The sequence below is a fragment of the Melanerpes formicivorus genome, unplaced genomic scaffold (genome assembly GCF_026170545.1).
Source record: "Melanerpes formicivorus ecotype bairdi unplaced genomic scaffold, bMelFor1.0.p_v2 SCAF_2, whole genome shotgun sequence".
Lineage (NCBI taxonomy): Eukaryota > Metazoa > Chordata > Aves > Piciformes > Picidae > Melanerpes > Melanerpes formicivorus.
Window position 1 is genome coordinate 21,911,806 of NW_027142354.1, and position 14,089 is coordinate 21,925,894.

The 14,089-nt window shown below is 39.4% G+C and overlaps 2 protein-coding genes across 3 annotated transcripts in view; one reads left to right on the plus strand and one right to left on the minus strand.

The window, feature by feature from the left end:
* PRKN (parkin RBR E3 ubiquitin protein ligase) overlaps positions 1–3,232 on the minus strand; it is a 797,047-nt gene extending 793,815 nt beyond the window's left edge. Inside the window, exon 1 of the mRNA XM_068152890.1 lies at positions 3,211–3,232. Coding sequence (XP_068008991.1) covers positions 3,211–3,217 — 7 coding nt within the window. The 5' untranslated portion in view covers positions 3,218–3,232. The remainder of the gene's footprint in view (positions 1–3,210) is intronic.
* Positions 3,233–3,488: 256 nt separating this feature from the next.
* The window catches only part of PACRG (parkin coregulated), a 240,024-nt gene continuing 229,423 nt past the window's right edge, over positions 3,489–14,089 (plus strand). For both annotated transcript variants that reach the window (XM_068152975.1, XM_068152981.1), the window contains exons 1-2: positions 3,489–3,636; positions 3,930–4,118. In XM_068152975.1, coding sequence (XP_068009076.1) covers positions 3,972–4,118 — 147 coding nt within the window. In that variant the 5' untranslated portion in view covers positions 3,489–3,636; positions 3,930–3,971. The remainder of the gene's footprint in view (positions 3,637–3,929; positions 4,119–14,089) is intronic.

Sequence of the window (14,089 nt, forward strand, 5' to 3'; positions counted from 1 at the left end):
AGAGAAGTTTCCCTAAGTCCTTAACTGAACAGTTCACTAGCAGCTGGTATAAATAAACTGTGACTTTACAAAGGCAATGTATGTATGCGTAAGTGAAAGGACCAGCAAGGAATCATTCTAGCAGCTTCCATTAATAAAGGTGAAGCACATTACAGAACAATCTCTATAAGCATTTATAAAAGCAAGAGCTGCCTTTAACATTTACTTTGATAAATATTTTTATAGATATACCCAAGACTTAAAATTCCAGAAGCAATCACTAACAGTGCAATGCTGTGCATGTGTCAGCTGACATGGACTTTCCAGATAAGCTCATGAATGGAATTACTACACAAATGGACTGTTACACAATTAACTTGTTATGAGATTTTAAATGCAGATGCATCACACAGATGAAAATAAAGTTACATATTTTAAAGGCCTCGCTTAAGGAATATAATCTCTCACTGAAAATAAACATAGGCTTTTTTTATTTTTTAATTTTTTTCCCCTCTAGCAATATGCCAGCATTCAAATTCATTTATAAATTTGTAAGCAAATCTTTCACCACAAATCTCTATACAGTCAACAAAATGCAACAAAGCTGGAGAATGTAATAGCAAGCAGGATGGGAAATGATATGAAGGCTATTAAAAGCCAGTCATACAAGTCAATTATGTAACTATTCTAAGGAAAACAAACCAAACAAACATATTAATAAGGTTTACCCTATTTCACAGCACAAGAACATGAAGAGACAGGAAACTAAAAATCTGTTGAAGAAATTAACTGTCATGTGTTGCACAATTATAGAATTCCTTGCCACAAGAACTCACAATGACGTAAATCAGTTCCACACGTAAGAAACTGTAAAACAGTTTGAAAAATATACCATGTTCTTCACAGGATAATTCTTTAAACATGAAGACCAAAAAATTAGACACATTACACACATTATGTCCTTTCTCTCTCCCAGCCTCCCATTTTGCAATGGTATTCCTAGCTCACAAGTGTCTGGAGGAGACTTTCCAGAAAGCAGGAAATTGTAATCTGTCTGTACATCATATATTCTGAAGGCAATTTTGTATTTTCACAGTGGGGTTAAGGTTTTGTTTTTTTTCATCTTCCCCCCTGGCCACACTAAAATAACAGGCTGCTTCTTGAACCTTTTAAGGTTTCAACTCATGTAAAACTGAGTTTATAAATTTGCAACTAATTGGGATGTACATTTCATAATCAATATTCACAAACATGTGTCTGCCACAGGGAAAACACAATTGTAATTCCTCAGTCATATAAACGTTATCTTCATGAGCATTAAGTAAATATTTAGATTTCAGTATGAGGGCCAAAGGCATCAGCTCTGTAACCACAAGAGTAGTCCCTTATGTACACTTAAAACACTTTTCTAAGGCATTCAAAAACAAACATGATGCAGTTTTGTAAACATATGTATTTTACATACTATAGCAAGACATCTAATCAGTAGAGGAGATAACACTGCAAGATGAAAAGATGGAATACCAGATCCTTTGCGCTTTGCTTTAGCCAAGGCTTTAATTAAAACAGTCTCTGCTTACACAGTCCAAATGATAAGCCAACCCAAGTAAAGTGTCACAAATGGGCAGAGACTATTTAAATAGGCATTTACATAGCCTGAAAACATCACATAAGTAACTGGTTTCACAGTATCACACTACACTAGAGGCTGGAAGGGACCTCTAGAGATCACCGGGTCCAAGCCCCCTTGTCAAAGCAGGATCACTTAGGGCAGTCCACACAGGAATGCATCCAGGTGGGTTTTGAAAGTCTCCAGAGAAGGAGACTCCACAACCTCTCTGGGCAGCCTGTTCAAGTGCTCTGTCACTCTCACTGTAAAGAAGTTTCTCTTCATGTTGAAGTGAAATCTTCTATGTTCAAGCTTGAATCCGTTGTTTATTACTGTGTACCACTGAAAAGAGCTTGACCCCCTCTGCTTGATACGCACCCTTCAGCCACATACACATTGAGGAGATCCCCTCTCAGTCTTCTCAAGACTAAACAGCCCCAGGGATCTCAGTCTCTCTTCACAGGGGAGATGCTCAAGGCCCCTAATCATCCTCGTGGCTCTGATTTTAAACTTTCATTTTAACTTTTGTAAACCTGAAAGTAAAAGAACACTGCCCAAATACCCATGTGCACGTATTGCTACCAAAACCCCTTATGTGTAGTTGAAATACTCTCAGGATTCCTGGACACTTTTGAGATGTTTAATTTAAGAACAATAAATATTCTCACAATTAACTATATGCTTTTCAATTTCATCATGTCTTACATAGGCTCTACGACACCTACACTGAACAGCAAGCCTGAGGAAGGCATGGTACAGTTAAAAACCAAGTTCATCTACATTTAATAGTTTTAAACTAACTTATAAAATGATAGTGAACGCGAGATGAAACATGAGGCCAGGGCTACAAAACACACGCCGTAATTTGTGTACTTCCATAGTATGGATGCAAGACAATCCAGTACTGCAACAAGCAGTTCATGCCACACCAGCAGTAGATAGGTACAGAAGCCCATTCAAGGACAAAACGGCAGAACTCCCAACATGATTAGGCCTAAGCTGCCTTCCTTGTTTTTTAAACACATCACTACCATTGAATACCATGACAGACCATTAGCACGAATATATACTAGCAAGGCAAAAAAGTTCACAAATGACACAAACCTTGCCCAGTAGTACTGACAATTTATATTCTGAAGGGAAATAATTTATAATGACGGCAATCGCAAGCCCTGCGCAACCCGCTGTTGGGTCATCCCCCACGAGAGGGACGAAGGTCACTGACCCTGAAGCACTTAGACGCTCGTAATCCTCCGCACGGACCCGACAAATGCACGAAGTGCTTTAACCACAGACGCAGTAACGAAGGCAAGGAGACGGCACAGCCCAGCCCTCTCCTCCAGCCCTGCTTCCCTAGAACCACAGCCACCAGAGGCCGCGCTGTGTCAGCTCGTCGCTGCGGGCACCCGCCACCTCCCCTAGCGGCGTCCGAGGCACACCACTAGAGCCTCGCCGAAGCACTAAAGAAAGCAAGCATGCCCACCGGGACCGAGGGGAAAAGAACCAAACCATCCCACGCCGCCCCCCAGGACTAATGAGCCAGTAGCACCAGCAACTGAGCAGCCGGCAGGAATGGGCGGATCTGCATCCGGGCTCGCTCCCTCCTAGACGTGCGCACTCACCTATCATGGCGGCTTCGGGGAGGGGAATGTGAAGGGCAAAGGAGGCGTATGCGGCGGCAGAATACGCATGCCTCTGAGGAGACGCGGTGTAGTCTGGGTAACGTAGTTCTCGTCCTGGCGCAACACCCAGCTCTGGTCACGTGACCGCCCTCCCATGTTAATTACTTTCTGTTACTTTCTGCCGACCGGTGCGGTGCCTGCCCGGTTTTCGCTGCTCCTGCTTGTGGGCTGCGCGTGGCGGACCGTTGCCCCTGGGGTTTCTTTGGTTGACGTCGCGCTTCCCCCGCGCACGACACCACCGCCAGCAAGGCAGCAGGCTGTTGACGCGTTGCCTAGTAACGGCTGCGAGGCCGGGGACGCGTGCTAGCGCCGGCAGCGGCTACCACCCGCCGCGTCCCCAACGGACCCAGCTGAGGGGCGCCGGGGGTGAGGCAGGGAGAGAGCCAACACGGGAGGGTGGCGAGCAACCGGGGTGGGAAAGAATCCAAGGAGGTAATGAAGGGCGGGGAACGGAGGAGCGGGAGCGTTAGAGAGGGGGGAGACGAGATGAGGTTGAGCGAGGGACGACAGGGGACGAGAAAGTCTGTCAGGCGCAGGGTAGCTGCGAGAAAGGTGTATGTGAGGGTGTCGCTAGTAGAGAAGGGAACACAGGTAGACCTACTCAGCTTTCCAACGTGCTGAAGGCGGGGCGTTGACGTTTTGTTTCGTGTTTTTTCCAGTCTGTATTTTACTTCTTGTCCGTTGCGGACCCTGGTGGGGAAATGGTAGTGGAGAAACCGGGCGCAAGCTCCTCGCAGCCCGTAGGTGACAGGTGTCCCCAGAAGCAGGAGCCACTGGGGCACTTGAAGAAAAGCAAGCAGCAGGTCGCCGACGGATTCACTGTTAAAGCCATGATGAAAAACACTGTGGTATGTTTGCTGCTAGTGTGGAGGTGATAATTAATTTGCTCTCAACTGTCTAGGAAGCATAGCAACTTAGAACTGGTGATAAAGCATGTCAGGAGGGTGTGTGAGTTGCTAAAACTTTCATGAAGTAACTGTCTTATTTTGTATTTGTTCTATTAAATTGTTAGCCTATAGAATTGTATGCAAGGCTAACTACCTTCCGTTTAGCAAAATGCTGTCAAATGACGCTGACGCTGCAATGTTATTTGAAAGTATTTTTATAACCTGACACTGTGGTATAAATTTGATGTGAATGACATATGGGATTGCAAAGATCTGGAAAACAGTAATTTTTAAAATAAGCTTGAAAAACTAATAGAGCTTTCCACACTGCATCAAAGAGTACTAAGCTGGAAACATTAGTTCTTCAACTCCGTTCAAAGACAAGAAGTTGATCCCAGGGAGCTTCACTCTGTAGTAACAGTCCCAGTTTCTAATTTAGAGACACATGAGTGAAAATACTAGAATAAAAGAATTTCAAATTGTTTGATACGGTTTTATTTATATACTTTTGAAGACTTGAGGAATAAAATGCTTCAGCTACTGCAGAATCACAGGATTTAGGAGCTGGAAGGGACTGCTAGAGATTGAGTCCAGCACCCCCTCACCCACCCCCTCAAAGTAGGATCACCTAGGGCAGGCCACGAAGGAATGCATCCAGGCAAGTTTGGAAAGTCTCCAGAAAAGGTGACTCCACAACTACTTCTTCTATGCCAATGTTTCCAATGGCTGGTTAAACGGAACCTCAGGTGTATTAAGTATTCACATGTCAGAGGTTGACGTCGTTAAGGAAGTTATTGTGGAAGGCTTAGGAGTTGACTGCAGGGTTGAAAGCACAGCAGGCAAGTGTAGTTAAGACATGGTAATTCTTTTGGTTAACAGCGTGACAAGGCATGGGCTTGTCAGCAACAAGTTCAGCATCTTCAGGTCAAATAATTAGAATTGCATTTGGTGCAAACATTCAATGAGTCTTTTACTCTCAGCAAAGAGTCTAACATTACTGTTGTTGCATATGTAGCGTAAATAGTATAGTAAACATTCCAGGTTGTGCAAAGTGTTTTACAAAGTTATTTTTTTTCGAAAGTTGCTGGAAAGTTCTCTTTCCAAGTCTGCTTTCAAAGCCAGTAGTAAGTACAGAGTTATAGCTATGTATAGAAGCACAGCTCTCATGTCCTGAAAAAAGTGTAAGTGCTTATAAGCAGAAACAGAGTTTATTTAGATTGTAGTTCTGGGTTTTCACCCCTGTGCTCCTGTCACAGTCTGCATTGGAATAAGTTCTCAGTCTTTGTGTTTAAACTCTTTTATGCCATTGTGATGTGGTGTGAAGGACTTTATTATCCTTTAATAATAATGCATAGCAAGGCTTTCATTTTGACCCCTGAGAGATGATTCATTTAATGAAATTTGTGATTTGACATTCACGCTGTGTAACTAAATTACTTCTGTTATTTACCCTGTAGTAGTAACAGTTTCTGATTTTAAGGCTATAGGAAAGCATTGTTTACAAGAAAAAAGTTTACCTTTTTAACAGCTAATTTATTGGAGATATCAGTACATTTGGGGGCAAGTAGGTGTTAAAGGAATTATTTGATAGGTGTTTATTTGGCAGTAGTGCATCCATCTTGGAGGAACCGCTCCAGTTTAACAGTAGCAGTTCTGTATGACCTACAAGCACACTATGAGTCAATTTAAACTCTTGGTCCTATACTCCAGCCTGTTTAAGTGTCAAGCTACTGTCTTTGAAATAGAGGCAAGCTCTCCTCCCTGGCTTGACTGTATATTTCTTTCTACCCCTTTGCATTTGCATTGGTGTTTCTTGCAACTACACCAGCACCAGAACAAGAGGACACAGTCTCGGGTTGCGCCAGGGGAGGTTCAGGCTGGAGGTCAGGAGGAAGTTTTACACAGAGAGAGTGATTGCCCATTGGAATGGGCTGCCCGGGGAGGTGGTGGAGTCGCCATCGCTGGAGGTGTTCAGGAGGAGACTTGACAGGGTGCTTGGTTGCATGGTTTAGTTGATTAGGTGGTGTTGGATGATAGGTTGGACACGATGATCTTGAAGGTCTCTTCCAACCTGGTCTACTCTACTCTACTCTACTCTATTCTACTCTACTCTATTCTACACAGGACCTTAGATCAGCTCTAACATCTGTTTAGAATGTTTAGGAAACAAGAGTGTCTTGTAATGTGGATGGGAACACCTCTCTTGGCAACATTGTGATGAAATTGAGTTTTGAAAGAGTATTCCATAAGCATCTAAATCAGTGTAAACTTGCACCACAGTCAAAAGGTGTGGTTTTTTACTCTGTTTATTGTTTGTGCAATATAAACTGTTGCATGGCAGTGCAGCAAGCAAGATTGGGATCCTGGTTAAACCTACACTAAAAGCAGCTCTTCCCCCCCGCCCCAAGCAATGAACCCTTGACATGCAGTGAAAAAAGTTGTGGCTGCTGTAGCCATACCTGCTTCTGCTGCATATTTGTACCTCCTCTTCAGTTAATTAAATTAGACACTTCTTCTGTGTTAGACCCAAACATGAAAAGCTTCAGTACAAGGAGGTTTTTATTTCCCCTCATGAAGTTATCTTCTTTTCCAATTCCATACTTGTTTTTACTGTAATGACCACATGGACTGCATAATGTAAATACAGAATACACAGGAAAGCTACTAATGCTTAAAGATCTACTGTTGTCACTGTATAATTCAAATGAAACTGGAAGCTCTAAGTGGGTAAAAGAGACAGGAAAGGTAGCATAGAGGCCTTTGCACTAAAGAAAGTAGTAGGAGAACTCAAAGTGGGGACCTGAATGATCTGTAACCCAATATGATTTTTGCTGTGAGTGTTTTCCTCAGACTTATGTGCTGATGTGCTGAACCCAGTTGTTGCCTTGTTGCAGGGAGGGAGGGCAGGAGTCTACGCTGGGAAATTGAAGTTTTCTTCCTTTTCCTATCTGATATTTCTAGTTAGTCTATATGCCTGATCTATGTTTAACTGAAATGACCTGGTAAGGCTTTGAAGGGATCAAGGAGGTTTTGGGTTTTCATGAAGTTTCCTTAACCATTTTGAAACTACAATTACTGCAAAGCTAACAAAATAGTAGCAAACAGTAGTGTTGGCCCAGTATGTTGTCACAAAGAGCTGGAAGTTGCATTATAGAAGTCTTGTTTTTAATAGTTACCCTCTGACTCTCTGGATACATTAAAAATATTATGCTTATTATAATTCCATAATTTGATCTTCAGTGGGTGTAACTAGAATGCGACCTGTGTTATTCAGTGATTGTAAGTAAGAGGGGATCTGTGTAAGTAAAGGAATTTCTCCTGAGAGCAATCTAATTCTAGGGTCAGAGCTTCAACTGAACTTCTTACTCAATAAAACAGGATTCTGGTGTGATAATAAAACCTGCCTGAAAGGTAATAAGACAATAAACACGTATGTTAGCTTTTCATACATTGGTGACGATATTTCTTTAATGTATTGTTTAACAATTTCCACATGTGTTTGAAAGCAAGATGTTTCTGTAAAAGGCGGTATCAGGATCTTGGTAGCAAGAATGAACGCAGATATTTTTTCAGTTTGATAACAGAAGTATGTGAAAAGTATGTTGTACCTTAACTGAAAAGTAATGTCATTATTTGAACATTAGGACATCTTTAGCTATGTTTGGTTTTGTTATAAATGAGCTGTCCACTCCAGAATAAATTTAAGGTTTCATGAGAATTTTGTTTTGTAAGATAAAAGGCAAACAGCGCTGGATGTGGGGAGAGTCTGTGCTGTACCAACTTGCATACCCCAAACAGTTACAGCCAAACTTTTATGCCAGTGGGATATGAATATTCAAAACATTTCTTAGAAAAAGCATGGTTATGTAAATAGTTCTTAGAATAGGTGTGGTGTCTCGAGCGGCTGCACAGTATGAGGCTGGGGTCATCTCCTCCTCTTCCTATTGGTCATCTGGATGGAGGCGGAAGTCTCCCTCTAGGCGGGACGCATGCTTCTTATGCTACAGGTGACATAACACTTCTGGTTTTAACTGATTTTAAGCAAACATGTGACTGTTCATCCCACCAGCTATCCTCTCCACAGGGTGTTTAACACGAATCATATCCTCCTTTCTCACAGTTTGGAGGGGTTTTTTTAGGATGGATGATTTGATATTTATTTTTTTTAATCATTTGTCTAAAGTAAACTGTATACTGTAGAAAGTACAAAAGTTCTGGTCAATGTGTGATGAGGTTTAAACACATGTGGTGGTTTGAGCCTTAATTGGAGTTTAATCTACCAAAAAATAATCTGGAGTCAGTTTGGAAGTAAAAGTAAATTTAAATAATATATATATATATATATATATATATATATATATCAATAACAGGGAGGATTTAAAAGGGTAAGGAATAAGGATGAATAGGAAAATACACAACACCAAATTTGGATGGCCTTGTATCTCCCTCAGTGTATGTGGATTTCAGTCCTTTAGAGAAGTTTGGATGTGGCAAGGAGAAGATCAGACCTGACCACGTGGCAGTACCAGGAGGGCAGCAGCAGCTGTGCGTCCTGTCAAACAGGCAAGGCAGGAGCAAAGAGAAAGATGGCTGCCGCGCCCTATCTCCCCCCCCCCCTCCCCCCCCTTACAGTCTTGCTGTACAGGAAGGGGGAGGGGAACAGACCAACTTAGCTCAGAGGACCCCTCCTCCTGGGAGGGAGAAACCATATCCACCTGGATCAGATTTCTTTTGTCCTGAGGGAAGCAGGGCTCTCACAACCCTACCGCCTCAAGGATTGGTGTAACCCAGAACAGCATATTATAAAATACACCATAGAAATAAGTATGCAATGAAAACTCTTGAATGCCATGAAGCAAGCATGGCATACTATTAAGTTCCTGTGTAACAACCATCTGGAGAAAGAACAGATCTTTAAACTACTTAATTAGGCATAAGCATATTACTGAGGTTTTGTGTGTGTGTGTGTGGTTGATAGTCAAATCACAAAAAAATATGTATATCCCAGTCACAGTACAGTATTTTCTTGCCTGTCTTGTGTCCTTAAGACATCCATTGGTTTTACCATTATGACATGAATGTTTTTATAATTTTATGTCTTCCTGTGCATTTCATTATAATATGAAAGAAAGAACTACTTCTGCATAAGCTACTTGGACTTACCCATGTGTTCATGAAAAAAATCTTTAAGTATTAAGTCTTCCAAAGTTTAGCAGATCTTTCATTCTATCAATAGTAGCTTTAACAAAAGTAGTGTTTGTCTTAATGACAGCTGTATTATTCAGCCTGTGTTTTATGGATCAAAATGTTTTAGGGAGGTTGGAATGAGCAGGGGGCCAGCCTCTTCTCCTTGCTGTCAAGTGACAGGACTAGAGGAAGTGGTTTCAAGCTGTGCCAGGTAAGATCCAGGTGGGATGTTAGGAATTATTTCTTCACAGGAAGTTTTTATCAAATATTGGAATGGTCACTTAGAGACATGGTAACTTGTTTACCCTTCAGTGATGGGTCGAGGGTTGGCCTGGATGGTCTTTGAGGTCTCTTCCAAATGGATGTATGCTGTGAAATATTATGTCCTATTTTTCTTTTTCTTTTCTTTTTTTTTATTTTTTTTGGGGGGGACGTTGGTTTATTTGTTTTTTAACTTTAGAGGGTGTTAATAAGCAAGGCCACATGCAAGGGAATAGGTGTGCATGGGCTTGTTCAAGGAGTATCCCTATAAGTGAGTTAAGGTGCAAGGACCTGTGCAAGGCTGCAAATATGAGACTGGTGCATGTCCCCAGACATACTCCTACCAGCTGTGTGCCTCCAATTGTAACCACTGCAGCTTTATTTTTTATAATAATATTTTAAAGATGTTCTAAAAAACCCAGAAGCTTTGAATTCTTTTCCTTTCATTGTGAGTATCATAGAATAAAACCAGGAAAGATTACTTTGTGAACTGAGTTTGCTATTTCAAGATTTATTATTGTATACTTATTTAGAAAAGACCAATGGTCTACATTTAAATCTGTAGGTAAAATAAATTATGCCCTGGCTTTTCTGTTCTGTCCTATTGCTAATTGTTTAATGTGACATTAGTGTTTTATGTTGAATACCTTCTCAGCTAAAACTACATAGACAAAAGTGCATGCATAATTTACTGACAGTGGCAGCCAGAATTTGATAAACCATTTTGTTCCTTTTGTTTTCTTTTGGTTTGTTTTTTCCATAGAAACTTAAAACTTGCGTTCTTACTTCTCAGAGCAGGTCTATTGATCTCACTATTTTTGCACTCTTATTTACTGCTTGATGCTCACTTTTTCTCTGACTTTATTAACTTATCCTCCAGATGTGTCACTTTTTCATATTGGAATATCCTATATAATAATTTTAACTGTAAAAAAAATCTTACAGGAATGAGTTCATTGCACTTTTAAATTTCAGCTTTCTGAAATGTGAATGAAAAAATATTTTTCACATGAAGTTTAGGTGTAGTAGCTGACTTTTTATTTTATTTTTTAACATCTTTTATATGGTTTTTAAATAACTTATCTCATGCCCTTTTAATTTATGTGTCCCCCTTTTATTTTGTCAGGTTTTAAATTAATAGTTTAAGGTCAGGCACACAATTAATATAGCTTTATTTGATCTCCTGTGTTGTGTAGTCCATCAAATTCAGAAAGTGATTTCTGCATGGATTGTGTAACTCCTAGTTGAGCCAGAAGTTATGCTTTTTTTAGAAAGCAATACAACCTGAAAATGAGATGATGTCAGAGAGTCCCTTTTAACTGTAATTACTCCAACCCTTAACCAGTGCAATTCCCCTAGAAACTGCCAGTCCAGACCTATACATAATTATTACAAAATGATGAAATATGTAAATGAGTTAGACAACAGCTTACAGAGAGATACTGCCTTGAAATATCCACAAAAGTAAAGTTTCAACTTTTACATCAAACTTGTTTAAATCATTATTATTTTATGAGCTTCTGGTATGCCTCTGGACATATTTAACATGTACTCCAATATTATTATTCAGGAGAATAGTAGAGTTTTAATAATTTATTTGATAATGTCTAAAGGCTTTTAGCCATCCAATTGTTCATCCAATATGAAGAATTCAGACAGTGCATTAAAATTGTGTAAAATCTGTCACTTTAGTTTTAAAAAGCAAAGTAAATTAGAGGGGAATCAGTGAGTTACACACTTAAGCTTGCGTGATATTTCACAAACTCTGTCTACTGTTGTCTGACAAAGAATAGCATAGAATAAACCAGGTTGGAAGAGACCTTCGAGATCATTGAGTCCAACCTATCATCCAACACTATCTAATAGTCAACTAAACTATGGCACCAAGCACCCCATCCAGTCTCTTCTTAAACACCTCCAGTAATGGTGATTCCACCACCTCCCCAGGCAGCCCATTCCAATGGGCAATCACTCTCTCTATGAAGAATTTCTTCCTAACATCCAGCCTAAACCTCCCCTGGTACACCCTGAGACTGTGTCCTCTTGTTCTGGTGCCTGGGAGAAGAGACCAGCCCCCACCTGTCTACAACCTCCCTTCAGGTAGCTGTAGAGAGCAAGAACGTCTCCCCTGAGCCTCTTCTTCTCCAGGCTAAAAAGGAATCTTTGTAACTGAAATTTTAGCTGTGTCAACCATTGACAATTTTGTGCCTACCAAAAGTATACAGCAGTCAGACCTTTGGATATAAATTTTGTTGAGAAAGTCTAACACAGTTGCTCCTACTTGGATTGTCGCTTTTCCTTTCCCTGTCACTGACAGAACTGAATTTTTTTTCAGATTAAGTGAGAAGACAAATGGCCCATTAGTAGCAACAGAAGAATTCTTGCTCTATTGTACAATGTTCCATTAGACAATAATAAAAAAATATGTATTGGGGAGATATAATACATTTTCAGAGATGGTAATTTTGCAGTTGGATTATCAGAATATGCTGGTGAGAAATGAAACTTTCAGACTTAAAAGTTTGTGAGCAAAATTAAGAAAGCCACTACCTCCTGAGCTTGTATGTAAACTGCTATGTAAATATGTGAAAGATAGAAATATTGTTTAAGAGGACCTTCCTGAAGGCAGGTTTTAGTCTTCAGAAAATAATTTAATGGTCTTTTTTTTTTAGTAGACAGGAGTGCCAAAAACAGAAATTAACATACATCCCTGTATTCAGCATCCTGTAGGCATTCAATGTCTCCCAAACACTTAATCTTTTTCTAATTGCTGTAGTGTCTCATTCTCTTCACTGACACTTAGAGTTTAATTTACTCTTTGAATTGCCCTGATGTTGGAGGCTAGTGTTCAACTGTTAGACCATGTTTTTAACTTTGAATTTGTGCCATGCATAACTCAATGAGATGACAGTCTTTAATTAGGTATTTAGAAAATACTATAATACAAATACTGGTTATTAACTAGTGGAAGATTAATATGTAATATGTTCATTATTGGAGTGCATTCTGTCTGTATTTTCAGGTTTCTTTATTCTTTCTTCATTCTGTTTCATGATTTGTTTCATCCCTATCTAATTGACTTTACTTCAGGGTTTCATGGACCCACTCTCAGAGATAAAGTAGTTTACAAGGAATCCATTGAAGGAGTTGTTATCCCTACTTTTCTTCCAAGTTTCAAACTAGCTGATTAAAATGCTCATTCTGGATGATGTTTTTCCAAAGGAAGGAATATGTGATTTCCAGGGAAACTTTCATAAATATTGTCATGATCCTTGTGTTTAAAAAAAAAAACAACCAAAAACTCTCTAAAGCTGTATAACATTTGCAGCCTAATCACTGAAAGATTGCTTGAAAAAAAGACAAAGTGAAAATAAAGCATTGCATTAGGTAGTTCAAGACACACTCAAAATAACAAAGCCTGATATCCAGCATGTTTTTCTGTTTTCTGGTTGGTAAGTATCAAAAGTAAGCTTTTCCTGCTGGTACTTAATAAGATATTTGATGTGTCATAACTTGAGAGATAGGTCTCTTGGTTGGAGCACACTTCTTCAATGTTTTCATAAAACATAAAGGCAATTGTTTATACTTGAAATCTGTCTTTTTCTCAAATTCAGCTGAAAATCACTAGGGATACAGATTCTTTAGGAATGATGGCAGGCAAGTGTACACACAGCATGGATGTGTAAACCTCATTTCCTTATGAAGCTGTTTTAGAAAGGGTACCCATATGAATTTATTTAATTTTATGGAGAAGAAAGATGGAGATAAAAAAGGAACTAAATAAGACTGAACAATTGCAGTATCATAAGTGAATCATACAAGCAAGAAAAAGATCAAGTTCTTTTCAATCAGAAGCCATTACTTGAAGATAAACCAAAGTATCTGAATTCTTAAGAAAGTTACATAATTTTATGGTGAAAATAAATTCTCTCTCTCAGGGCCTAGATTTCAATTCTGGAACACTAGTTAACTTCAGTATTTTTACAGTTCAGTGACTGGTAGTATCACCAAAGTTGACAGCACAAAACAGAACTTCTTCTAAAATCAAAATCCCTGAAGCAGATCCTATTTGCCGTTTAATTACAAAGTAAAAGTTCTTTTCATATAGAGACAGAAGTAAAACCTCTGACTACTTTTCTGGCTTCCAGATTTTGCTGGTAGATGTTACCGAGTTTGTAATTAACTAAAAAATTCAATGTCTAAGTACATTGTTCTTTATTTAATGCTATTGTTCGACCCCCTGAATTTAATAGACTGGAAATAGGAATTTAATGAAAAGGTATGACTTATTTATGAAATATTTCTAAAACCTGAGTCAATGTATTCTGATTTACATTTGTAAGTACAGAAAGCTGAGAATCATAGTAACGCTTTGAGTTTGCAAAAACACAGTCAAGACCTTCAATTCCAAGGCAAGGTTAAGCATTCTAATGTAGATTGAAGAGTTTATTACAGAAAACATTTGTTTATTATTAAAGCAACTC